The sequence below is a fragment of the Ranitomeya imitator genome, chromosome 7, assembly GCF_032444005.1.
Source record: "Ranitomeya imitator isolate aRanImi1 chromosome 7, aRanImi1.pri, whole genome shotgun sequence".
NCBI classification, from domain to species: domain Eukaryota; kingdom Metazoa; phylum Chordata; class Amphibia; order Anura; family Dendrobatidae; genus Ranitomeya; species Ranitomeya imitator.
In genome coordinates this window covers 133,418,716-133,446,445 of record NC_091288.1, presented here as the reverse complement: position 1 = coordinate 133,446,445, position 27,730 = coordinate 133,418,716, and the positions used below count along the sequence as shown (strand labels likewise).

Here is a 27,730-nt window from a genome sequence, read left to right as displayed (position 1 = left end):
TGTATCTTTCTAACATCTCATTAATGGATAATTTTAGAAATTTGAGAACTCTTACTTTTATTCATCATATTAAATTTAAATTGCTTGCACGTATAATTATTTTTTAAATGCAATTGCAGTTCCAAGTCCCTATATATAAAATTGAGAACTCTTTATGTGTGGATTGGTCAACCCGCCTGTCAGTCATGAGAGGAAGTATAGCCAACTCAGCCCTTAGAAAAAGCTGGTGTACCGGCAAAACGCGCATCAGGGAAACATGTCTTGATCTAATGCTAGCTGTATTGAGATACGGAAAGTATACAGATCCCTTTAAATAAATTTTTCACTCTTTGTTTCATTGCAGCCATTTGGTAAATTCAAAAAAGTTCATTTTTTTCTCATTAATGTACACTCTGCACCCCATCTTGACTGAAAAAAAAAGAAATGTAGAAATTTTTGCAAATTTATTAAAAAAACTGAAATATCACATGGTCATATGTATTCAGACCCTTTGCTCAGACACTCAAATTTAAGTCACATTCTGGCCATTTCCTTGTGATCCTCCTTGAGATAGTTCTACTCCTTTATTGGAGGCCAGCTGTGTTTAATTAAACTGACAGGACTTGATTTGGAAGCAGAGGTGTATCTAGCGTTTCTGGCACCCGGGGCAAGAATTCATTTTGGCATATGCCCCCCCGTCAGCCCCATCATTGCCCTCTCCTCCTTCCCCCACACACCATTCACTTCTCTACACAATCCCCTGCAGCGCGATATACACACACACAATACTGAGACACACACATACGCACACACTCACATACACACACACACACACACTCACACATATACACATTCACACACACATACATTCACACACACATTCACACACACATACACACACACATACACATTCACACACACACATACATTCACACACACATTCACACACATACACACACACATACACACACTCCTCTCACCTCTCCTCGCGCTCTGCGCAGCAGCTCCATCGCCTTCCTCTGACACAGCCGGCCGCTGAATGATGACGTCATCCAGCGGCGCGTCTGTTATGATTAGGTAATTCAGTACCACAATGGACATAGAAGTCAGAGCACATACAGTGACCTGACAAAACCCAAAAACATAGAACGAGCTCTGAGACGTGGGAACTCTGCTGACCGCAATCCCTAATCCTCTCCAACCACACTAGAGGCAGCCGTGGATTGCGCCTAACGCTCCTTATGCAACTCGGCACAGCCTGAGAAACTAGCTAGCCTGAAGATAGAAAATAAGCCTACCTTGCCTCACAGAAATACCCCAAAGGAAAAGGCAGCTCCCCACATATAATGACTGTGAGTTAAGATGAAAATACAAACGTAGAGATGAAATAGATTTAGCAAAGTGAGGCCCGACTTTCTGAACAGAGCGAGGATAGGAAAGGTAACTTTGCGGTCAACACAAAACCCTACAAACAACCACGCAAAGGGGGCAAAAGACCCTCCGTACCGACTACACCCTCTGCGTCCCAGAGCTTCCAGCAAGCAAGAAAAACCAAATAAGCAAGCTGGACAGAAAAAACAGCAAACAAAAAAAACACAAGCGAAACTTAGCAATGCAGAGCAGCAGGCCACAGGAACGATCCAGGAGGAAGCAAGTCCAAAACTACAACATTGACTGGAGGCCAGGATCAAAGCACTAGGTGGAGTTAAATAGAGCAGCACCTAACGACTTCACCACATCACCTGAGGAAGGAAACTCAGAAGCCGCAGTACCACTTTCCTCCACCAACGGAAGCTCATAGAGAGAATCAGCCGAAGTACCACTTGTGACCACAGGAGGGAGCTCTGCCACAGAATTCACAACAGAGGGCTTCCTGTTGGCTGGGGATTTATCAGGCTGCCAATTTAGCTTACAAATACTGAGGTAAAAATACTAACCAAATAATGTGTGAACGCGGTCTAATACAGGAGGAGATGACAAACAGATATATACTATATACAGGGGAGATGACACACAGATATATACTATATACAGGAGAGATGACACACAGGTATATACTAAATACAGGAGGAGATGACACACAGGTATATACTATATACAGGAGGAGATGACACACAGGTATATACTATATACAGGAGGAGATGACACACAGTTATATACTATATACAGGAGGAGATGATACACAGGTATATACTATATACAGGAGGAGATGATACACAGGTATATACTATATACAGGAGGAGATGACACAGGTATACAGTTAGGGCCAGAAATATTTGGACAGTGACACAAGTTTTGTTATTTTAGCTGTTTACAAAAACATGTTCAGAAATACAATTATATATATAATATGGGCTGAAAGTGCACACTCCCAGCTGCAATATGATAGTTTCCACATCCAAATCGGAGAAAGGGTTTAGGAATCATAGCTCTGTAATGCATAGCGTCCTCTTTTTCAAGGGACCAAAAGTAATTGGACAATGGACTCTAAGGGCTGCAATTAACTCTGAAAGCGTCTCCCTCGTTAACCTGTAATCAATGAAGTAGTTAAAAGGTCAGGGGTGGATTCCAGGTGTGTGGTTTTGCATTTGGAAGCTTTTGCTGTGAGCAGACAACATGCGGTCAAAGGAACTCTCAATTGAGGTGAAGCAGAACATCCTGAGGCTGAAAAAAAAGAAAAAATCCATCAGAGAGATAGCAGACATGCTTGGAGTAGCAAAATCAACAGTTGGGTACATTCTGAGAATAAAGGAATTGACTGGTGAGCTTGGGAACTCAAAAAGGCCTGGGCATCCACGGATGACAACAGTGGTGGATGATCGCCACATACTTAATTTGGTGAAGAAGAACCCGTTCACAACATCAACTGAAGTCCAGAACACTCTCAGTGAAGTAGGTGTATCTGTCTCTAAGTCAACAGTAAAGAGAAGACTCCATGACAGTAAATACAAAGGGTTCACATCTAGATGCAAACCATTCATCAATACCAAAAATAGACAGGCCAGAGTTAAATTTGCAGAAAAACACCTCAAGAAGCCAGCTCAGTTCTGGAAAAGTATTCTATGGACAGATGAGACAAAGATCAACCTGTACAAGAATGATGGGAAGAAAAAAGTTTGGAGAAGAAAGGGAACGGCACATGATCCAAGGCACACCACATCCTCTGTAAAACATGGTGGAGGCAACGTGATGGCATGGGCATGCATGGCATTCAATGGCACTGGGTCACTTGTGTTTATTGATGACATAAGAGCAGACAAGAGTAGCCGGATGAATTCTGAAGTGTACCGGGATATACTTTCAGCCCAGATTCAGCCAAATGCTGCAAAGTTGATTGGACGGCGCTTCATAGTACAGATGGACAATGACCCCAAGCATACAGCCAAAACTACCCAGGAGTTCATGAGTGCCAAAAAGTGGAACATTCTGCAATGGCCAAGTCAATCTCCAGATCTAAACCCAATTGAGCATGCATTTCACTTGCTCAAATCCAGACTTAAGACGGAAAGACCCACAAACAAGCAAGACCTGAAGGCTGCGGCTGTAAAGGCCTGGCAAAGCATTAAGAAGGAGGAAACCCAGCGTTTGGTGATGTCCATGGGTTCCAGACTTAAGGCAGTGATTGCCTCCAAAGGATTTGCAACAAAATATTGAAAATAAAAATATTTTGTTTGGGTTATGTTTATTTGTCCAATTACTTTTGACCTCCTAAAATGTGGAGTGTTTGTAAAGAAATGTGTACAGTTCCTACATTTTCTATCAGATATTTTTGTTCAACCCTTCAAATTAAACGTTACAATCTGCACTTGAATTCTGTTGTAGAGGTTTCATTTCAAATCCAATGTGGTGGCATGCAGAGCCCAACTCGCGAAAATTGTGTCACTGTCCAAATATTTCTGGCCCTAACTGTATATTATGTACAGGGGAGATGACACACAGGTATATACTATATACAGGAGAGATGACACGCAGGTATATACTATATACAGGAGGAGATGACACAGGTATATACTATATACAGGGGAGATGACACACATATATACTATATAGAGTGGAGATGACACACAGGTATATACTATATACAGGAGATGACATACAGGTATATACTATATATAGGAGGCGATGACATACAGGTATATAGTATATAGAGAAGAGATGACATACAGGTATACACTATACAGGAGATGACACATGGGTATATACAGGAGGAGATGACATACAGCAGGTATATACTATTTAGAGGGGAGATGATATACAGGTATATACTATATACAAGAGAAGACATACAGGTGTATATTATATATAAGGGAGATGACAAACATGTATATACTGAGGTGAAAATGAGAGGTGTGAGGTGAAAATGAGGGGTGTGAGTTGAAAATGAAAAGGTGTGAGTGCAAAATGAGAGGAGTGAGGGAAATAGTGGAGTGATTGGCAAATGACAGATGTGAGGTTGAAATGACAAGTGTTAGGGGGGAATGAGAGGAGTGAGGGGGAAAATAAGAGGTATAAGGGAGAAAATTAGAGGCATGATGGGAAAATAAGAGACGTGAGGTGCTATAACTAACCACAGATATTTACTATGCCCAGGCAACGCCGGGCTCTTCAGCTAGTAAAGCTATAAAGCTGAATGTGTGTGTGTATGTATGTGTGTCTGTGTATGTCTGGGATTGGCATGTGCACCGTCGCAGCTACAGCCACAAAATTTTGCACAGTCACACGCCAACCCTGAGAGCGTCATAGGCTATGTTGTGAGGCGAGATTTTAACCCCGCGCGTTCCAATTCACAAAACAATTTTGCCCCTATCTACATAATGGGGAAAAAGTGAAAGGAAAAGTGTTGGAGGCAAATTGACAGCCAGGAGGAGATGACATACAGGTATATACTATATACAGGGGAAAAGTGTTGGAGGCAAATTGACAGCTGGCAGATGTGAACAAGGGGGACTTAAAGAGTGAGAGCGATGGCGCCAAAGAGTATATACCGTACAGTTGCTAAGGTGGGGCCCCGACATGGGATACTCACTGTTGTGAATTCTGTGGCTGAATTCACTCCTGTGGTCACAAGTGGTACTGCAGCTTCTGAGCTTTCTCCCTCAGGTGTTCTGGTGAGCTCGTTAACTGCTTCATTACTTAACTCCGCCTGATGCTGCTATCCTTGCTCCTTGTCAATGTTCCAGTGTTGGATCTGAGCTTCTCCTGACTGTTCCTGTGACCTGCTGCTCTGTATAGCTAAGTGCTTTTTTGCTATTTTGTTGCTTTTTTTCTGTCCAGCTTGTCTTTGTTTTGCTGGAAGCTCTGAGAAGCAAAGGGTGTACCGCCGTGCCGTTAGTTCGGCACGGTGGGTCTTTTTTGCCCCCTTTGCGTGGTTTTTGCTTTAGGGTTTTTTGTAGACTGCAAAGTTCGCTTTACTGTCCTCGCTCTGTCTAGAATATCGGGCCCCACTTTGCTGAATCTATTTCATCCCTACGTTTTGTCTTTTCATCTTACTCACAGTCATTATATGTGGGGGGCTGCCTTTTCCTTTGGGGTATTTCTCTGGGGGCAAGTCAGGCCTATTTTTCTATCTTCAGGCTAGCTAGTTTCTTAGGCTGTGCCGAGTTGCATAGGTAGTTGTTAGGCGCAATCCACAGCCGCTTTTAGTTGTGCTTAGGATAGGATCAGGTGTGCAGTCTACAGAGTTTCCACGTCTCAGAGCTCGTTCTTTTGTTTTTGGGTATTTGTCAGATCACTGTGTGCGCTCTGATCGCTAGGCACACTGTGTCTCTGGATTGCCTTCATAACACCTCTCATTAGCAGACATAACAGTACAAGGAGCCAACTAATGATTCTCAATAGAGGGAAAGAAAAAGTTCTGACATCATTTTTTTTTTCTGCTCTGTGTTCATTTTTTTTTTTTTCCCCTAGACATTTGGGTGATTCTGGACACAGGTGTGGACATGGATATTCAGGGTCTGTGCTCTTCAATGGATAATCTCGTTATAAATGTACAAAAGATTCAAGATACTATTGATCAGAAATCTATGTTAGAACCAAGAATTCCTATTCCTGATTTGTTTTTTGGAGATAGAACTAAGTTTCTGAGTTTCAAAAATAATTGTAAGCTATTTCTGGCCTTGAAACCTCATTCTTCTGGTAATCCTATTCAACAGGTTTTGATTATTATTTCTTTTTTGCGCGGCGACCCTCAAGATTGGGCATTTTCTCTTGCGCCAGGAGACCCTGCATTGAGTAGTGTCGATGCGTTTTTCCTGGCGCTCGGATAACTGTACGATGAGCCTAATTCTGTGGATCAGGCTGAGAAAAATTTGCTGACTTTGTGCCAGGGTCAGGATGATATAGAAGTATATTATCAGAAATTTGGGAAATGGTCAGTACTCACTCAGTGGAATGAATCTGCGCTGGCAGCTTTGTTCAGAAAGGGTCTCTCTGAGGCTCTTAAGGATGTCATGGTGGGATTTCCTATGCCTGCTGGTTTGAATGAGTCTTTGTCTTTGGCCATTCAAATCGGTCGACGCTTGCGCGAGCGTAAATCTGTGCACCATTTGGCGGTATTGCCTGAGGTTAAACCTGAGCCTATGCAGTGCGATAGGACTATGACCAGAGTTGAACGGCAGGAATACAGACGTCTGAATAGGCTGTGTTTCTACTGTGGTGATTCCACTCATGCTATTTCTGATTGTCCTAAGCGCACTAAGCGGTCCGCTAGGTCTGCCGTCATTGGTACTGTACAGTCCAAATTCCTTCTGTCCATTACCTTGATATGCTCTTGTCGTCGTTTTCTGTCATGGCGTTTGTGGATTCAGGCGCCGCCCTGAATCTGATGGATTTGGATTATGCTAAACGTTGTGGGTTTTTCTTGGAGCCTTTGCGGTGTCCTATTCCATTGAGAGGAATTGATGCTACACCTTTGGCCAAGAATAAACCTCAGTACTGGGCCCAGCTGACCATGTGCATGGCTCCTGCACATCAGGAAGTTATTCGCTTTCTGGTGCTACATAATCTGCATGATGTGGTCGTGTTGGGGTTGCCATGGCTACAAACCCATAATCCAGTATTGGATTGGAATTCCATGTCGGTATCCAGCTGGGGTTGTCAGGGGGTACATGGTGATGTTCCATTTTTGTCGATTTCGTCATCCACCCCTTCTGAGGTCCCAGAGTTCTTGTCTGATTATCAGGATGTATTTGAAGAGCCCAAGTCCGATGCCCTACCTCCGCATAGGGATTGTGATTGTGCTGTCAATTTGATTCCTGGTAGTAAATTCCCTAAAGGTCGATTATTTAATTTATCCGTGCCCGAACACGCCGCTATGCGCAGTTATGTGAAGGAATCCCTGGAGAAGGGACATATTCGCCCATCGTCATCACCACTGGGAGCAGGGTTCTTCTTTGTAGCCAAGAAGGATGGTTCGCTGAGACCGTGTATTGATTACCGCCTTCTTAATAAGATCACTGTAAAATTTCAGTATCCCTTGCCATTGTTATCTGACTTGTTTGCTCGGATTAAGGGGGCTAGTTGGTTCACTAAGATAGATCTTCGTGGTGCGTATAATCTGGTGAGAATCAGGCAAGGAGATGAATGGAAAACTGCATTCAATACGCCCGAGGGTCATTTTGAGTATCTAGTGATGCCGTTCGGACTTGCCAATGCTCCATCTGTGTTTCAGTCTTTTATGCATGACATCTTCCGTGAGTATCTGGATAAATTCCTGATTGTTTACTTGGATGACATTTTGATCTTCTCAGATGATTGGGAGTCTCATGTGAAGCAGGTCAGAATGGTTTTTCAAGTCCTGCGTGCTAATTCTTTGTTTGTGAAGGGATCAAAGTGTCTCTTCGGTGTGCAGAAAGTTTCATTTTTGGGGTTCATCTTTACCCCTTCTACTATCGAGATGGATCCAGTTAAGGTCCAAGCCATCCAGGATTGGATTCAGCCGACATCTCTGAAAAGTCTGCAAAAGTTCCTGGGCTTTGCTAATTTTTATCGTCGCTTCATCTGTAATTTTTCTAGCATTGCCAAACCATTGACCGATTTGACCAAGAAGGGTGCTGATTTGGTTAATTGGTCTTCTGCTGCTGTGGAAGCTTTTCAGGAGTTGAAGCGTCGTTTTTGTTCTGCCCCTGTGTTGTCAGCCAGATGTTTCTCTTCCGTTCCAGGTTGAGGTTGATGCTTCTGAGATTGAAGCAGGGGCGGTTTTGTCACAGAGAGGTTCTGATTGCTCAGTGATGAAACCATGTGCTTTCTTTTCCAGGAAGTTTTCGCCCGCTGAGCGTAATAATGATGTGGGCAACCGAGAGTTGCTGGCCATGAAGTGGGCATTCGAGGAGTGGCGTCATTGGCTTGAAGGAGCTAAGCATCGCGTGGTGGTATTGACTGATCTTAAGAACTTGACTTATCTCGAGTCTGCCAAGCGCTTGAATCCTAGACAGGCCCGTTGGTCGTTATTTTTTGCCCGCTTCGACTTTGTGATTTCGAACCTTCCGGGCTCCAAAAATGTGAAGGCGGATGCTCTGTCTAGGAGTTTTGTGCCCGACTCTCCGGGTTTATCTGAGCCAGCGGGTATCCTCAAGGAAGGAGTCATTGTGTCTGCCATCTCCCCTGATTTGCGGCGGGTGCTGCAAAAATTTCAGGCTAATAAACCTGATCGTTGTCCAGCGGAGAAACTGTTCGTCCCTGATAGGTGGACTAATAAACTTATCTCTGAACTTCATTGTTCGGTGTTGGCTGGTCATCCTGGAATCTTTGGTACCAGAGAGTTAGTGGCTAGATCCTTCTGGTGGCCATCTCTGTCACGGGATGTACGTACTTTTGTGCAGTCCTGTGGGATTTGTGCTAGGGCTAAGCCCTGCTGTTCTCGTGCCAGTGGGTTGCTTTTGCCCTTGCCGGTCCCAAAGAGGCCTTGGACACATATTTCGATGGATTTCATTTCTGACCTTCCCGTTTCTCAAAAGATGTCAGTCATTTGGGTGGTCTGTGATCGCTTTTCTAAAATGGTCCATCTGGTGCCCTTGGCTAAATTGCCTTCCTCCTCTGATTTGGTACCTTTGTTCTTTCAGCATGTGGTTCGGTTGCACGGCATTCCTGAGAATATTGTTTCTGACAGAGGTTCCCAGTTTGTTTCAAGGTTTTGGCGAGCCTTTTGTGGTAGGATGGGCATTGACCTATCCTTTTCCTCGGCTTTCCATCCTCAGACTAATGGCCAGACCGAACGAACCAATCAGACCTTGGAAACATATCTGAGATGTTTTGTTTCTGCTGACCAGGATGATTGGGTGTCCTTTTTGCCGTTGGCTGAGTTCGCCCTTAATAATCGGGCCAGCTCGGCTACCTTGGTTTCTCCATTTTTTTGCAATTCTGGGTTCCATCCTCGTTTCTCTTCAGGACAGGTTGAGTCTTCGGACTGTCCTGGTGTGGATTCTGTGGTGGACAGGTTGCAGCAGATCTGGACTCAGGTAGTGGACAATTTGACCTTGTCCCAGGAGAAGGCTCAACTTTTCAATAATCGCAGACGCCGTGTGGGTCCCCGACTTCGTGTTGGGGATCTGGTTTGGTTATCTTCTCATCATATTCCTATGAAGGTTTCCTCTCCTAAATTTAAACCTCGTTTTATTGGTCCGTATAGGATTTCTGAGGTTCTCAATCCTGTGTCTTTTCGTTTGACCCTCCCAGACTCCTTTTCCATACATAATATATTCCATAGGTCGTTGTTGCGGAGATACGTGGCACCTATGGTTCCATCGGGGGAATTGGAGTATATTGTGGAGAAGATTTTGGATTCTCGTGTTTCTAGACGGAAACTCCAGTATCTGGTTAAATGGAAGGGTTATGCTCAGGAAGATAATTCCTGGGTTTTTGCCTCTGATGTTCATGCTCCCGATCTTGTTCGTGCCTTTCATGCGGCTCATCCTGGTCGGCCTGGGGGCTCTGGTAAGGGTTCGGTGACCCCTCCTCAAGGGGGGGGTACTGTTGTGAATTCTGTGGCTGAATTCACTCCTGTGGTCACAAGTGGTACTGCAGCTTCTGAGCTTTCTCCCTCAGGTGTTCTGGTGAGCTCGTTAACTGCTTCATTACTTAACTCCGCCTGATGCTGCTATCCTTGCTCCTTGTCAATGTTCCAGTGTTGGATCTGAGCTTCTCCTGACTGTTCCTGTGACCTGCTGCTCTGTATAGCTAAGTGCTTTTTTGCTGTTTTGTTGCTTTTTTTCTGTCCAGCTTGTCTTTGTTTTGCTGGAAGCTCTGAGAAGCAAAGGGTGTACCGCCGTGCCGTTAGTTCGGCACGGTGGGTCTTTTTTGCCCCCTTTGCGTGGTTTTTGCTTTAGGGTTTTTTGTAGACTGCAAAGTTCGCTTTACTGTCCTCGCTCTGTCTAGAATATCGGGCCCCACTTTGCTGAATCTATTTCATCCCTACGTTTTGTCTTTTCATCTTACTCACAGTCATTATATGTGGGGGGCTGCCTTTTCCTTTGGGGTATTTCTCTGGGGGCAAGTCAGGCCTATTTTTCTATCTTCAGGCTAGCTAGTTTCTTAGGCTGTGCCGAGTTGCATAGGTAGTTGTTAGGCGCAATCCACAGCCGCTTTTAGTTGTGCTTAGGATAGGATCAGGTGTGCAGTCTACAGAGTTTCCACGTCTCAGAGCTCGTTCTTTTGTTTTTGGGTATTTGTCAGATCACTGTGTGCGCTCTGATCGCTAGGCACACTGTGTCTCTGGATTGCCTTCATAACACCTCTCATTAGCAGACATAACAACTCACCACACACTGGGATATGAACACACACACACAAAATGTGCCACACACACCCACGTGCTTGAACACATATCACCCTCGGCACACATTTCACCACACATACACCAACCTTGCCACATAAAAGTCGAAACAAAAAAGTTTGCCACGCGCAAAACTTGCCACATGCAAAACTAGGCTCACGCAAATCTCGCCACACATGCAAAACTCACCTCATGGAAAACTCGCCACACGCAAAACTTGCACACATGGAAAAATTGCTACATGCACAAAAGTTGCAACACATGCAAAAGTTGCCTCACACAAAACTTGCACATACTCAAAACGCACCACACATAATACTCGCCACGCGCAAAACTTTCCATGTGCAAAACTTGCTGCACACAACTTGCTACACTAACCTGTCACATGCAACTTGACACACAAAAAGTTGCTACACGCTTGTCGCCACACAAAACTCATCTCACAAAAGTCGCTACATGTATGTCGCCACACGCAACTCAACACACACAACTTGACACATGAAACTCGCCCTAAAACACACACAAGTCTGGTATTATCCTTCAAAAATAAAAATCTGATTAATAAGCAAACTACAAAAGCAACAAATGTACCATATAGGAAATACGGCAGCTGTCAGTCACATGACCTGTCTGTTATGTGTATGTGTGAGCTTATATATACTGCCAGGGGGGAGGGCTTCCTGTTGGCTGGGGATTTATCAGGCTGCCAATTTAGCTTAAAAATACTCAGGTAAAAATACTGAGCAAATAACGTGTGAACGAGGTCTAATACAGGAGGAAATGACACACAGATATATACTATATACAGGAGGAGATGACACACAGGTATATACTATATACAGGAGGAGATGACACACAGGTGTATACTGAGGGGAAAATGAGAGGTGTGAGGTGAAAATGAAAAGGTGTGAGTGCAAAATGAGATGAGTGAGGGAAAATAGTGGAGTGATCAGAAAATGACAGATGTGAGGTCAAAATGACAAGTGTTAGGGGGGAATGAGAGGCGTGAGTGGGGAAATAAGAGGAATGAGGGGGAAAATGAGAGGCGTGATCGGAAAATAAGAGAAGTGAGCTGCTATAACTAACCACAGATATTTACTATGCCCAGGCAACGACAGGCTCTTAAGCTAGTAAATATATATGTGTATATGCGTTGATATATATGATATATATATATATATATATATATATATATTATATGTGTGTGGCTTTGTCGCCGTAAAAGAGGGGACCCATGCACATTTCTGGGTCCATACACATTTCCTGCACAGGGGCCCCAAGCTGTCTGTGTCTGCCCCTGCTCAGACCTGCATGTTTCGGCAAAGTCTTATTCATCGTCTACTTGCTATCTAAACAGTCTGGCATTTAAATAGTTAAAAAATCAGATGATGGGTGTTGCCATACTGTAATGAGGTATCCAATGAAGGAACACGGATAGATAAGGAAACAAATATTTGTGACAAATGAAAAATGCAACATGAATGTTAAAATCAGATATCAATATAGCAAATAATGACAGGCTCATACTGTTGTAAGAAATACTTAATATTGGAGAATGAGATCCTGTCTTAAATTCAGCCCGGCGGGTTTCAAGTATAAAAATCCAAAAGGATTCCCTATTAAGTAGTTTTCATCTGTGGTCCCCCCCCATCCCTGTAAGTGCTTATAAACTTTTTCAATTCTTGTCCTTGAAAATCTCAAGGTCGTTATACAGTATCTCTACCATGAACCCTTGAAACCCTTTTACAGTTTGGTTACTGCAAAACAATTTACCACTGTAGGGTTAACCGCATCTGACAAGTGTCTCTGGATCTGTGTTTTTAATTTTCCTGTTGTACATCCTACCTACTGGACTGTGCAAATGGTACACACTACTAAATATATCACACAAGGTGTTGCAATTAATAAAATTACATATTGAAAAACAGCGATTATTAGTATAAGATTTAAAGTTTTTAGTCTTAGTAACATGTGCCCATGCTTTGCAGTGGTTAAGGCTATGTGCACATGTTCAGGATTTCTTGCAGAAATTTCCTGAGAAAAAAATGAAATTTTCTGCAAGAAATCTGCACGCGTTGTTTGCACAGTTTTTTTTGCGCGTTTTTACCGCGTTTTTGGTGCTTTTTTTTGGCGGATTTTTCCGGACATTTCCCAATGCATTATATAGTGGGAAATCCACAAAAAAATCCACAAAATTAATGAACATGCTGCATTTTTTACCGCAATGCCTTTTTTTTTTCGTGGAAAAAACGCATCATGTGCACAAAAATTGCGGAATTCATTCTAAATAATGGGATGCATAATGTATGCTGGTTTTTTTGCGTTTTTATAGTGAAAAAACGCAAAAAAAAGTGAAAAATCAGCAATGTGTGCACAAAGCCTAACGCCGCACCTTTTAGATTTAACCATGTTGGTGTTGGAGGTTGATCTGTCCCACTCTGGAATAGACTGAGGGAAAGAATCATGCCTAAGCTAGGTGCTCCCTTAGCTACAAAACACATATCTGAGTTTTTTTTTGAGCCGATCATCCTGAAACAAAACTGGAATATATATTTTTAATGATGGATAGTATTTTATCATATTGGCAACTATAGATGGCTGAAAAGGTAACTTGATTACTGGTGTTAGTATTCAGAACCTTTCTGTATGTAAGGAGTTTTTTGCAATCCATAATTAAAAACACGGATCCGCAGACACTTTTCAGATGAGGTTAACCCTACAACATTTAACCGAATACAAGCATTTTTCAAGGGTCCGTGGTGGAGATATTTCGGGCTTGAGATTTACAGGGATTGAAAAAGTTTATAAACCCTTACTGGTGGAGGTGCCACAGACGAAAACTACTTCATAGGGAATCCTTTTGGATTTTTATACTTCAAGGCAGCTCTCCTGCCGGGTTGAAATTTGAGACAGAATCTCATTCTCCAATGTTAAGTATTTCTTTACATCTATATGAATCGGTCATTATTTGTTCTACTTGATATCTGATTTTAACATTCATGTTGTATTTTGTATTTGTCACAAATATTTTTCTATATCTATGCGTACAATAACAAATTATATTTTGGTACCGTGTTAGCCAGAAAAATCTATGTGAATACTTTTCTGCCCAATGATGACAAAAGTATTCCCGGAGTGATACCTTTATTGGCTAACCAGAAAATAATGTGTTTGCAAGCTTTCAGAGCACAGAGACTCATTCTTCAGGTAAGAATACAAATAGAGTAATAAGAAAAAGCACAACATTTAAGGGATACTACAGTAGGACATTGGTTCATGATGTGGGAGGGGTGATGCCTCCTAAAGATAAGCTAATGAAATAAAATGACGCATTTTCTTACAAATGGAGAGGCAGAGGGAATTCTGTTCTTAGTTATCTGGAGTCCTTGTGGAGGCATGAATTGTGTCTATGTAGTGAGTCATAAATCCAGGTGTTAAATTGAGTTCTAGTGTCAAAGAATTGAACATCTTTATCAGTTTGAATTTTCAATTTTTCTTTCTGTCATCCTTAAAATGACCTTTTAGTATTAAGACTTTTAAGTCTGTCATGCAATGTCCAGTGCCAGAGAAATGCTTTCCCACAGGCGTGTCCATTTCTTTCCTGATTTTGTGTCTGTGTAGATTCATCCTTGTTTGTAGTTTTTGCATGGTTTCTCCAATATAGATACCTCCAGGGCACCTTGTACATTGTATCATGTACGCCACATCAAATACCATACTTATTTCTCACTGCACAATACAAATAAATGTATAGAATTTATGCAATGTGATTTTCTGGATTTTATTTTTGATATTGTATCTCTCAATGTTAAAATTAACCTACCCTTAAAATTATAGACTGTTCATATGTTTGTCAGTGGGCAAACTTACAAAATCAGAAAGGGATCAAATGCTTATTTCCCCCACTGTATATAATAATAATAATAATAATAATAATAATATAATCTTGATTTATATAGTGCCAACATATTCCGCAGCACTGTACAGTTTAACCGTTTCAAACACAACAGTTATAAGTAATAACATTAACAATACAATAATTAAAGCGAAATAAAACGACCCTGCTCGTGAGAGCTTACAATCTACAATGAGGTGGGGGAGATACAAAGCACAGGTGTGTATTTATAATAATGTATTTACAATGATGGTACAACCATCTTCAGGGCGTGGGGGATAGATGGGGATAGTGAATGGGCTACACACACACACAAACATAAAATGAGTTTGATTAGTGAACGTGGTAGGCCGCTCTGAACAAATGTGTTTTGAGCGAGCGCCTAAAACTATGCAAATTGTGGATGGTCCTAATATCTTGGGGTAGAGCATTCCAGAGGATTGGCGCAGCACGGGAGAAGTCTTGGAGTCGGGAGTGGGAGGCACGGATTAGTGCAGAGGTTAGTCGAAGTCATTTGCAGAGCGCAGCGGTCGGTTAGGCCGATAGACAGAAATGAGGGAGGAGAAGTAAGGGCGTGCCGCACTGTGGAGAGCTTTGTGGGTGAGAACAAGTACTTTGAATTGTATCCTGTAATGAATGGGCAGCCAGTGTAACGACTGGCGAAAAAGCAGACGCGTCCAAGTAACGATTAACCGAGATAGGGGTTACTAAGTATAGAATGGTCCAAATTTTTTGCTTACATTTTTATCCCTAATGTCCTCCTCTAAAATCTTGGTGCATGAAAAGGAACCCTTGACCTTATAGTCCTCATTTGTGTTTGGTATGTGGACTATATTTTGTTGGTAATGTGTGGGTACAAGTTTTGCATTTTTTATTGTTACATGGGAATATGCTCGTCACTGAGGGTGATGAAAGGACAATTCTGACGAGGATATTCCTTAAGTTAGGGGGCTGTTTTTAGGATAGAAGTGGTAGTTCTGGGAACATGTCTTTCAATTTGTGGTCTCTGGAATATGGGTTGAAGATCAGCACCAATTTCAAAATCAGCACAAACTGAAAGACATATGTATGTCATTTTGATGTTCATTGGATACCGCATTATAGTATTCTCACAGTAAACTCAAAGATTCAATGTTGTAGTATAATTTGAGCACTACTTCACCATAGAAACCCCGTACTTGAGATATTGATTAAAATGTTTCTTTTAATTACGTAATTATACAAATACTATTAAAGTGAAAAAATTAACATACAACCACCACCCTAGTATCATATAGACACTTGTAGAAGATAACATAGGGAGGCGCCTGCCCCTCAAAAAAGCTGAACCACCCTCCTATGAACGGAGGTTAACACCCTATAACCTGCGCAATAGTGCCCCCACTTGTTGACGGCTCACCCTGCTGGCCCTACAGGCCCTAGGTGGAACAGGGGAGAGAACAACAAACAAATCAATAGATATATCAGGATGTAATGTCAGAGAAGAATATATATAGAATTATAAATTTATTTGCATTTTGTAGTGGAAAATAAGTATTTGATCCCTTACCAACCATTAAGAGTTCTGGCTCCTACAGACCAGTTAGACGCTCCTAATAAACTTGTTACCTGCATTAACCCCTTCCCGACCTGTGACGCCACGTAGGCGTCATGAAAGCCGACCTGTGACGCCTATGTGGCGTCATGGAGGGATCGCGTCCCTGCAAAACGGGTGAATGGGTTAACTCCAATTTCACCCAATCTGCAGGGCCATGGAGAGTGCTACTGCAGCCCAAGGGGGGGGGGGGGCTTTGCCCATACCCCCCCCCCCCGGAGGCTACGATCGCTCTGATTGGCTGTTGAAAGTGAAACAGCCAATCAGAGCAATTTGTAATATTTCACCTATGAAAAGTGGTAAAATATTACAGTCCAGCCATGGCCAATGCTGCAATATCATCGGCCATGGCTGGAAACCCTGATCTGCCCACTGCCACCGATCTCCTCCCAGTCCTCTGTTCTGCCCCGTACTATGGTCCGCTCCCCCGGTCCTCGTGTCCGCCCCCCCCGTGCTCCGATCCACCCCCGTGCTCCGATCCACCCCCCATGCTCCGATCCCACCCCCTCATACTTACCGAGCCTCCCGGTGTCCATCCGTCCATCTTCTCCATGGGCGCCGCCATCTTCCAAAACGGCGGGCACATGCGCAGTGCGCCTGCCGAATCTGCCGAATGGCGGATTAATTCCAGGTACATTTTGATAACTGTGTAAAAACCTATCACAGTGATCAAAATAAAAAAAAATAGTAAATGAAACCCCCCCCCCCTTATCACCCCCATTGGTAGGGACATTAATAAAATAAAGAAAATATATTTACATTTATCTAGGGTTAGGGTTAGAACTAGGGTTCGGGTTAGAACTAGGGTTAGGGCTATGGTTAGAATTAGGGTTAGGGTTAGAATTAGGCTATGTGCACATGGTGCGGATTTGGCTGCGGATCTGCAGCGGATTGTCCGCTGTGGATTTGTAGCAGTTTTCCATCACATTTACAGTACCATGTAAACCTATGGAAAACCAAATCTGCTGTGCCCATGGTGCGGAAAATACCGCGCGGAAACGCTGCGTTGTATTTTCCACAGCATGTCAATTCTTTGTGCGGATTCCGCAGCGTTTTACACCTGTTCCTCAATAGGAATCCGCAGGTGAAATCCGCACAAAAAAACACTGGAAATCGGCGGTAAATCCACAGGTAAAATGCAGTGCCTTTCACCTGCGGATTTTTCAAAAATGGTGCGGGAAAAATCTTACAAAAATCCGCAACGTGGGCACATAGCCTTAGGGTTAGGGTTGGAATTAGGGCTAGGGTTGGAAATAGGGTTAAGATTAGACTTGTGGTTAGGGTTATGGTTAGGGTTAGTAGTGTGTTGGGGTTAGGGTTGTGGTTAGAGTTTGGATTAGGGTTAGGGTTGGGATTAGGGTTAGGGGTGTGTTGGGTTAGGATTGTGGTTAGGGGTGTGTTGGGGTTAGGGTTGTGATTAGGGTTGTGGCTAGAGTTTGGATTAGGGTTAGGGGTGTGTTGGGGTTAGTGTTGGAGTTAGAATTGAGGGGTTTCCACTGTTTAGGCACATCAGGGGTCTCCAAAAGCATCAAGGTGCCACCATTGATTCCAGCTAATCTTGCGTTCAAAAAGTCAAATGGTGCTCCCTCCCTTCCGAGCCCCGACGTGCGCCCAAACAGTGGTGTACCCCCACATATGGGGTATCGGCGAACTCCGGACAAACTGGGCAACAACTATTGGGGTACAATTTCTCCTGTTACCCTTGCAAAAATAAAAAATTGCTTGCTAAAATATAATTTTTGAGGAATTCAAAATTATTTTTTATTTTCACGTCTCTGTGTTATAAACTTATGTGAAGCACGTGGGGGTTCAAAGTGCTCACCACATATCTAGATAAGTTCCTTGGGGGGGTCTAGATTCCAAAATGGGGTCAATTGTGGGGGGTTTCAACTGTTTAGGCACATCAGGGGCTCTGCAAATGCAACGTGATGCCCGCAGACCATTCCATCAAAGTCTGCATTTCAAAACCTCACTACTTCCCTTCTGAGCCCTAACTTGTGCCCAAACAGTGGTTTACCCCCACATATGGGGTATCAGCGTGCTCAAGACAAACTGGGCAACAAATATTGGGGTCCAATTTCTCCTGTTACCCTTGGGAAAATTAAAACATTCTGGGCTAAATAATTATTTTTGAGGAAAGAAAACGTATTTATTATTTTCACAGCTCTGCGTTATAAACTTCTGTGAAGCACTTGGGGGTTAAAAGTGCTCACCACACATCTAGATAAGTTCCTTTCGGGGACTAGTTTCCAAAATGGGGTCAATTGTGGGGGGTTTCAACTGTTTAGGCACATCAGGGGCTCTGCAAATGCAACGTGATGTCCGCAAACCATTCCATCAAAGTCTGCATTTCAAAACGTCACTACTTCCCTTCCGAGCCCTGACGTGTGTCCAAACAGTGGTTTACCCCCACATATGGGGTATCCGCGTACTCAAGACAAACTGGGCAACAAATATTGGGGTCCAATTTCTCCTGTTACCCTTGTGAAAATAAAAACATTGCTTGATAAAACATAATTTTTGAGGAAATTAAAAATGATTTTTTATTTTCACGGCTCTGCGTTGTAAACATCTGTGAAGCACTTGGGGGTTCAAAGTGCTCACCACACATCTAGCTAAGTTCCTTGAGAGGTCTAGTTTCCAAAATGGGGTCACATGATGGGGAGATCCAATGTTTAGGCACACAGGGGCTGTCCAAATGCAACATGGTGTCCGCTAACGTTTGGAGCTAATTTTTCATTCAAAAAGTCAAATGGCGCTCCTTCCCTTTTGAGCCCTGCCGTGTGCCCAAACAGTGGTTTACCCCCAGATGTGAGGTATCAGTGTACTCAGGAGAAATTGCCCAATAAATTTTAGGATCTATTTTATCCTGTTGCCCATGTGGAAATGAACAAATTGAGGCTAAAAGAATTTTTTTTTTTTAAGAAAGTACTTTTTCATTTTTACTGATCAATTTGTGAAGCACCTGGGGGATCAAAATGCTCACTATGCATCTAGATAAGTTCCTTGGGGGGTCTAGTTTCCAAAATGGGGTCACATGTTGGGGAGCTCCAATGTTTAGGCACACCGGGGCTCTCCAAACGCGACATGGTGTCCGCTAACGATTGGAGCTAATTTTTCATTCAAAAGTCAAATGGAACTCTTTCCCTTCTGAGCCTTGCCGTGTGCACAAACAGTGGTTTGTGATCACATATGAGGTATCAGTGTACTCAGGAGAAGTTGCCCAACACATTTTAGGATCCATTTTATCATGTTGCCCATGTGAAAATCAAAAAATTGAGGCAAAAACATTTTTTTGTGAAAAAAAGTACTTTTTTATTTTTATGGATCAATTTGTGAAGCACCTGGGGGTTCAAAGTGCTCACTATGCATCTCGATAAGCTCCTTGGGGGGTCTAGTTTCCAAAATGGGGTCACTTGTGGGGGAGCTCCAATGTTTAGGCACACAGGGGCTCTCCAAACGCGACATAGTGTCTGCTAAAGATTGGAGCCAATTTTTCATTGAAAAGTCAAATGGCGCTCCTTCCCTTCTGAGCCCTGTCGTGCGCCCAAACATTGGTTCCCCCACACACATGGGGTATCAGTGTACTCAGGACAAATTGTACAATAACTTTTCGGGTCCAGTTTCTCTTTTTACCCTTGGGAAAATAAAGAAATTGTTGCTAAATATCATTTTTGTTACTAAAAAGTTAAATGTTCATTTTTTCCTTCCATGTTGCTTCTGCTGCTGTGAAGCACCTGATAGATCAATAAACTTCTTGAATGTGGTTTTGAGCACCTTTAGGGATGCAGTTTTTGGAATGGTGTCACTTTTGGGTATTTTCAGCCATATAGACCCCTCAAACTGACTTCAAATGTGAGGTGGTTCCTAAAAAAAATGGTTTTGTAAATTTTGTTGTAAAAATGAGAAATCGCTGGTCAAATTTTAACCCTTATAACTTCCTCGCAAAAAAAAAAAATTGTTTCCAAAATTGTGCTGATGTAAAGTAGACATGTGGATAATGTTATTTATTAACTATTTTGTGTCACATAACTCTCTGGTTTAACAGGATAAAAATTCAAAATTTGAAAATTGCGAAATTTTCAAAATGTTAGCCAAATTTCCATTTTTTTCATAAATAAATGCAAAAATTATCAACCTAAATTTACCACTAACATGAAGCCCAATATGTTACGAAAAAACATTCTCAGAATCGCTAGGATCCGGTGAACCGTTCCTGAGTTATTACCTCATAAAGGAACACTGGTCAGAATTGAGAAAAACGGCCAGTTCATTAATGTCAAAATAGGCTGGGTCATGAAGGGGTTAAAGACAGCTGTCTTACATGGTCACCTTTATAAAAGACTTCTGTCCACAGACTCAATTAATCAATCAGGCTCTAAGGCTATGTTCACACTTTGCGGATTTCACTGCGGATCTGCAGCGGATTTGACCGCTGCGGATCCGCAGCAGTTTCCCATGAGTTTACAGTCCAATGTAAACCTATGGGAAACTAAAAACGCAGTGCACATGCTGCGGAAAAAACCGTGCGGAAACGCTGCGGATTACATTCCGCAGCATGTCACTTCTTTTCTGCGGATTTTCACCTGCTCCAATAGAAAACTGCAGATGAAAATCCGCAGAAGAAAACGCAGTAAAAACCGCGATAAATCCGCCGTAAAAACCGCAACGCGTTTTTACTGCGGATTTTGGAATTCTGCTGCGGAAAAATCCGCAGTGGAATCTGCAAAGTGTGAACATAGCCTAACGCTTACAACATGGGCAAGACCAAACAGCTTTCTAAGGATCAGTCAAAAAAGAATCATGTGCACTCTGTAAACTGAAGTAAAAAGGTGCATGCTGAACAAATAGTCCCAATGTTTATGAGAAAACAGCCGCACTCAGGTAGTTTGAAGATTATGCAAATGTGATTTTCTGGATTTTATTTTTGATATTGTATTTCTCAGTTTTAAAATTAACCTACCCTTAAAATTATAGACTGTTCATGTCTTTGTCAGTGGTGTAACTTACTAAATCAGCAAGGGATCAAATACTTATTTCCCCCACTGTATATACCAAGATAGGGGTTATTAAGTACAGAATTGTCCAAATTTTTTCCGGCATTTTTTTTCCCTAATGTCCTCCTCTAAAATCTTGGTGTGTCTTATGGTCTGAAAAATATGGTACCTATCTAGATATTACCTGCTCAGGTCAGGTTTGCTGATTGTTATAATAATGATCACATAGCTGGGCCTCAGTGTTTCAGGCAGCGTGATTGGCTGTTCAGAAATGATCAGCCAATCACAGCGATTGTTGCTGCAGGGTAGCGATGGGCAGCGCAACCCCTGTTGCATTGAGTCCTGGTGCCCTGCTTCGAGAATCAGCAGGCACTTTAATGTGATCACTGTATGCTCAGTGACATTTTCTCTAGGACGTATCAATACGTCCAAGGTCGAGAACTTCATTTCTTCCATGATGTATGGATACATCCAGGGTTGTAATGGGGTTAATGGTAACATACATCCTAGACAACGTGTGGTGAGAAAAGGAAAAAAGTTATTTTTTTTTTTTTTTTTAACATTAGGTTTTCTCACTTACCATATATCATGATATCCCATCTCATTAACACCAATACCATGGAGGTAGTGAACACTGAGTCAGCAATATTTCCTTTGTGACATTTATCTCAAAATGGGTGCATATAGTTGTTAAAATCACCAATGATGGGGACAAGGGCTGAAGAACACGTGGCAATAAATTAAAACTTTTTTTTGTTATTTTGGCAGATGTAGCGTTTCACTCGCTTGGCATAGGATTCAAGCACTCAGGCACGGTACCTCACACCGTTTCATTACAGCCACGAAACATTATAGGACATAAGTCAGTTCATGTAGCAGATAGGCTTCTCTGCCGTATATTATAGTCCCCTTGTCCGGGGTTACCTTTCAGGAGTTCTACTCCTCACGCTGACTTCACGTCAGTCCCAGGTCCTCAACACAGACCGTCCAGGTCCACGGTCCCTAGGTGCTTCCTGGACCTACAGCACACAGGCCACTCAGTGCCAAAGCCCAACCATGTGCTATTCAGGAATTCCCAGGATTTCAACACAGGATTCCAGTCAAAAGCTGTGACTTGGAGCTGTGTAGGGTACACCATTTCATATCTAGAGCATGCAGGCATTACTTTATATCCATAAAGTGAGCGTTCTCTTTCTGTACCTCTGCAGAGAAGTCTTGAAACACGCATTGCGTAAGATAATGTCCCAATAATTAAGGTGGAGTTGCTTAGTCAGAATGGAGCTAGGTGGCACCCCAGGAGAGAGATGATTTATAGAGACCTTGTGGGCTCTTTCTATGGTCAAAAATGCTGAGAGAATGTGTTCTCCAAAACACTTTAAAAGCCAATTTTCAAAAAAGATTACAGCATCTCTTCCCTTCACTCTTTCTGGAACTCCAACCAAATGTATGTTATTCTTCCTGAGCCTATTTTCCAGCTCATCCGTCTTATTCAGAAGCATAGTTATACTCTGCATATTTTTTAGCATCATTTGGATGATAGGGATTTTACATTCTATGGTACGCAATCTTTCATCAGCCTCCTTCATTCTCTCATTCACCCTTTTAAATTCTCATATTATCATGGACATGTCCTCTTTGAGACTACCCGTTGCATATTCAAAGAGGCCAAAGTGGGTATTGCAGAGTGATATAGATGCAAATACATCTCTCATGGTTGATTTTTCTTGTAAAAACTCACCATCCACAACTCTCTATTCAGCATCCAACTGCACACCTGTACTGTTGCTGAGCAGATTTTCTGGAGAAGCAGTTTGAGTTGTGCTGGGGGAGAGTGACTGCATGTTATAATTTTTCCCTGCAACATGTGCTCCAGAATCCAATGGCTCTTCCTCCAGCTCAGGGGGAAAGATCTTCCTGTCACTCAGGAAACGCTCTAGCAAAGTGCTCCAGGTGCTAAAGCATCTGATAAAAAAGTTTAAGTAAAACTGTCAGCAGGATTTTGCTAATTAAACTACAACTGTTGACTGGCAGTGTTAAATTGATTAAAATTATATCTGGAGTGAAGAAATTTGTTTTGTGATTTTGGCGTAATCAGTGTTAGAAGTTTTCAGTTAATGAGATTCTTGTGCTTTGGGGCAGGACTGTAGGCAATGTCTTATCTTCGTCTTCTAAGCCAGAGAATCCAAGGAAAGACCTGCCCCCAGGCGGCCCCAAAAGACAAACATGTTGCTCATCATAGAAGACAGACTGTTTGTGCTTCGGGGCGGCCTGTGGGCAGGCCTCTTCTTGGTTTCTGTGGCTTAGCTTCAGGGAGATGAGATCATGTCTACAGTCCTGCTTCAAAGCACGAGAATCTCATTAGCTGAAAATTTCTAACACTGATTAGACATGAACCTCAAGTTGGATTTCTTCATCCTAGGTATCAATTTAATCAGTTTAAACACTGCCAACTGGACAATGCATGTAGTTAACTTTACAAAATCCTGCTGACAAGTTCACTTTTAAAAGACTGAACATATTAACAGCAAGTTGTTTTTATATTGCAATGTATGGGTTTATTCTTTTTACCATTTATTTAGCGCTTTTTTCAGGTGGACTACAGAGCATATCTCCCTGAAAAAGATACTGTCTGCACATACGTTTAGTCTGACTACTCACTAGGGGACGTGACCACTTAAAATGCATAGGTCAGCATGAACACCAAATAAGACCCTAGCTGAAACGGGGAGTGGGTGGCGTTTCATAATGCATACACATGATATTTTGGATTGTTTTTAATGACTTACTATTATAATTGGAAATTAATGTGGAAATTCGTTGGGCTGAATAATGTTTTAGATTGCTGCCTTGGTAATTTTTTTTTATTTCTTAACAGAAGCACTGATTTTCGTAAAGAAACCCACACATTTACAAACAAAATGCTTGTTGAAGCCTTGCTCCTGTCATTAGTTGCTTGGAGGACCTGTGGTGCATTTGCCATTTTACTTTTATTTTTACATTATTTGCTTAAGGTAAGATTTTAATTGTTAAATCTTTTTGTGTGAAAATATTACTTTTTATTAGTTAAACTTAAGAAAACTAGTTATGCTTAACATGCTATTAAATTTGCCATTACTTGTAAAATTCAGTTCAATCTTGTTTCCCTTCCAGTGATTACTAATAGTTTAAAAATTTATTTTAATCCCCTTCAATCCCAAGTCTGTTTTCACCTTCCTGACTAGGCCAAATTTTATAATTTTGACAAGTGTCACTCTTTATGAGGTAATAACTCTGAAACCCTTCAACGAATCCTAGTGATGCTGATACTTTTTTTTCGCAGCACATTGTACTTCATGATGGTGGCAAATTCAGGCCGATATTTTTTGCGTTTATGATTGAAAACATCAGAATTTTGGTGAAAAATTGAAAATTGCCTGAAATACATAGCGGATGCCATGTCGAGCACCTGATTTGCCTAAACAGTAAACTCCCTACAAGTAACCCAATTTTGGAAACTACACCTCTCAAGGAACTTATCTAGAAGTGTCATGAGAAACTTTAACACATAGCTGCTTCACATATTTTTATAATGTTAATTCGTGAAAACTAAAAAATTAATTTTTCCTGCAGAAAGGCGTAGTAACTTACCAGTGACTGGATTTCACAGAGCCCATGACAGCACCTTGGAGAGAGAGGACATTCTAACAAGGAAACACCTATAAGGAAACACCTTGTGACCTATAGATAAATCATAAACAAACTAAAAGAGTGTGCTCACCCACGGGGACGGGAGGGAATATAAGGGTGATGTGCTCTGAGAAATCCTGTTACCGGTAAGTAACTTAGTATTTCCCCTTCCCTCATGACAGCACCACAAAGAGAATTGCAGAGAATTATATTTTAGGGAGGAACCACAGCCTGCCTTCTCCCAAAGGTGAGATCAGAGAAAGAGGCTAAATCTAACCGGTAGTGTTTGAAAAAGTTAGAAGGAGATGACCATGTGGCAGCCTTACAGATTTGTTCTATGGAAACCTCAGTTTTCTCTTCCCATGAGATTGCCACCTCTCTTGTAGAGTGAGATCTTAATCCCTCCGGTATGACATTCCCACTTCACGAGTAGGCCAACGAGATTGTATCCCTTATCCATCTTGCCAATGAACCTCTGAGGCCTTGATCCCTTTTCTGGGCCCCTGAAAAACACACAGAGACCTATCCTTCCTACATCCCTGGGTGGCCGATAGGTACTGAACTAAACACCCTGTTACGTCTTTGGGGTGGGAGTAAAAGAATGGGAAGACTACTCCCTGTGACATAAAGAAACGTGACACTGACTAGATAGGCTGGGTCAGCCTTCAGAATGACACTATCCTCTAAAATTTGAGTAAAGGGGGGCCTGCAAACAGGGCTTGAATATCGCACACCTTTCAGGCTGATGTCAATGCCACTAGAAGAATGTCTTAAGAAATAAAAGCTTAAGTGATGCGAAATGCAAGCTCAAATGGGGAACTGGTTAAGGCTGGTAATACTAAATTCAGATGCCAAGGTGGTACTCTCTGGCTAGCTATCTGCTGGGCCTAGATCTAGCAGAGGCTCTAATGAATTTAGCCACCCAATGATTGCTAGCCAAATCATGGTTATACAGGGCTCCTAATGCTGCAACTGAACTTTTAAGGTGCTAGTAGCAAGGCACTGTTCTAACCCCTTTTGTTGAAGCTCCAGGAACTGCCATAATTGGAGTTGGACAGGAACTTCTTCCAAGATTTCCTATAAGATCTAGTAGTGACGGTCCTTCTACCTCTGTCTCTCAATAGTGTCCTCTGCCTGAGGATGACATACCAGCCCCTGGCAGAGAAGATTTGGAATCTCCTGAAGCACCCAAGAGTCAGTGATAAACGACATCCTTAGCCAGGAGAACCATGTCCTTTTTTGGCCAGAAGGGGGGAATCAATTACACTTGCTCTGTCCTCTCTGATTTTTTTTTAGGACAGCTGGGATCAGGACACTATGTAACACAATTTATGTTCCTGGCTTCCAACAGTAATATTTCTACTGCTTATGTTTAAGAACTATGGAAAAACGACAATATTCAGCACAAACTTTTATTTTATGACCACAGGCCAGAAAAATTCCGTATTTATTGTGTCAAAAAAGGAAATTAGTATATTTTGTTCATGCGGTCTGATAAAATACAGCACTTGCATGGTAAAAAGCCAAAGACAGTCAAGTCACTCAAAAAGGTTTAGAAATGAGTAGTTTTTCTAGATTTGCGAGTGTACTGCAAATCACTTTCTCGAAGAAGCCCCCAAATGTAGTACCCCATCATGTTTTTGTTATACTGTCCTTGGTAACCATGTTCAAAGTCCAATATATCTTGATGAAAGCGCTCACCTTGCTCCTCTGAGTAAGCTTCCATGTTCTCCTTGAACTTGTCAAGATGAGCATCAAGGATATGGACTTTGAGAGACATTCTGCATCCCATTATGTCATAATTCTTTGAGAGTCTGAACCAATTGCACATAGTTTCCAGCCTTGTGATTACCCAGGAAGCCTTGAACCACTGCAACAAAACTGTTCCAAGACTATTTCTCCGTCCTGTTCAGCAGCTTGGCGAACTCGTCACATTTTAAGATCTTCTTGATCTGTGGTCCGACGAAGATACCAGCCTTAACCTTTGCCTCGGACAGCATTGAAAAGAGATCTTAGAGGTACTGACTCCTTGTCAAGAGCCAAGGAACAGGCTTCTTTTGGCAGTGTGGTACTGGGGCAATGGAAGAAGGAATGTCTAGATAAATGAATTGAGGTGCATTCTTGCCTATGTGACATTTGGCAGGATCCACCATGCAGAAGCAGCAGTTGCTTGAGGTGTCAGTCGGTTGACACCAAATTCGTGGGATAGCAAACTTCATGGCTCTTCTCTCCCCTGTACCAACCTGTAACATAGCAGATATAATTAATTATATAAATTTAAAAGCATGAACTTTTACACATTACTTAATACATATTTTACTATAGCGCTTTGACATATGTGAAAATTTGGTCAATAGCAACTCCTTAAACTGTGCTAGATCTAAATCATTGAAATTCTACAAAATAAAGCACTGTCATCTAAATGAGCATATGCCTTGTAGGCCTCGCATATCTTACGACATGCTTTCGCGGGATATTTTCTCGCTCTTGTCTTTATAAATTGTCCACACACGTAGCAAAATGCATCTGCTGGGCGCAAACAATCTCTTGATGCCATCTAAAACAGTTGCTCTTTAGCTACAATTCATTATTTTCTTACTCAGCAATAACATAAACTGAAATATTGGTTCGAGTCACCTGTGCTTTTATACTATTGAAAAGTCCAAGAACGTTCTAAAAGTTCTAAAAGTTTCTAGAAACTTCTAGATAATTCTGGAAAATTGTATATAGTTACATAGTTATTAAGGTTGAAGGAAGACTATAAGTCCATCTAGTTCAACCCATAGCCTAACCTAACATGCCCTAACATGTTGATCCAGAGGAATGCAAAA

The 27,730-nt window shown here is 42.0% G+C and overlaps 1 protein-coding gene across 1 annotated transcript in view; it reads left to right on the top strand.

Annotated features, from left to right (window-relative positions):
• The window catches only part of PGAP1 (post-GPI attachment to proteins inositol deacylase 1), a 1,319,879-nt gene that overhangs the window by 955,979 nt on the left and 336,170 nt on the right, over positions 1-27,730 (top strand). Inside the window, exon 23 of the mRNA XM_069733825.1 lies at positions 24,109-24,244. Coding sequence (XP_069589926.1) covers positions 24,109-24,244 — 136 coding nt within the window. The remainder of the gene's footprint in view (positions 1-24,108; positions 24,245-27,730) is intronic.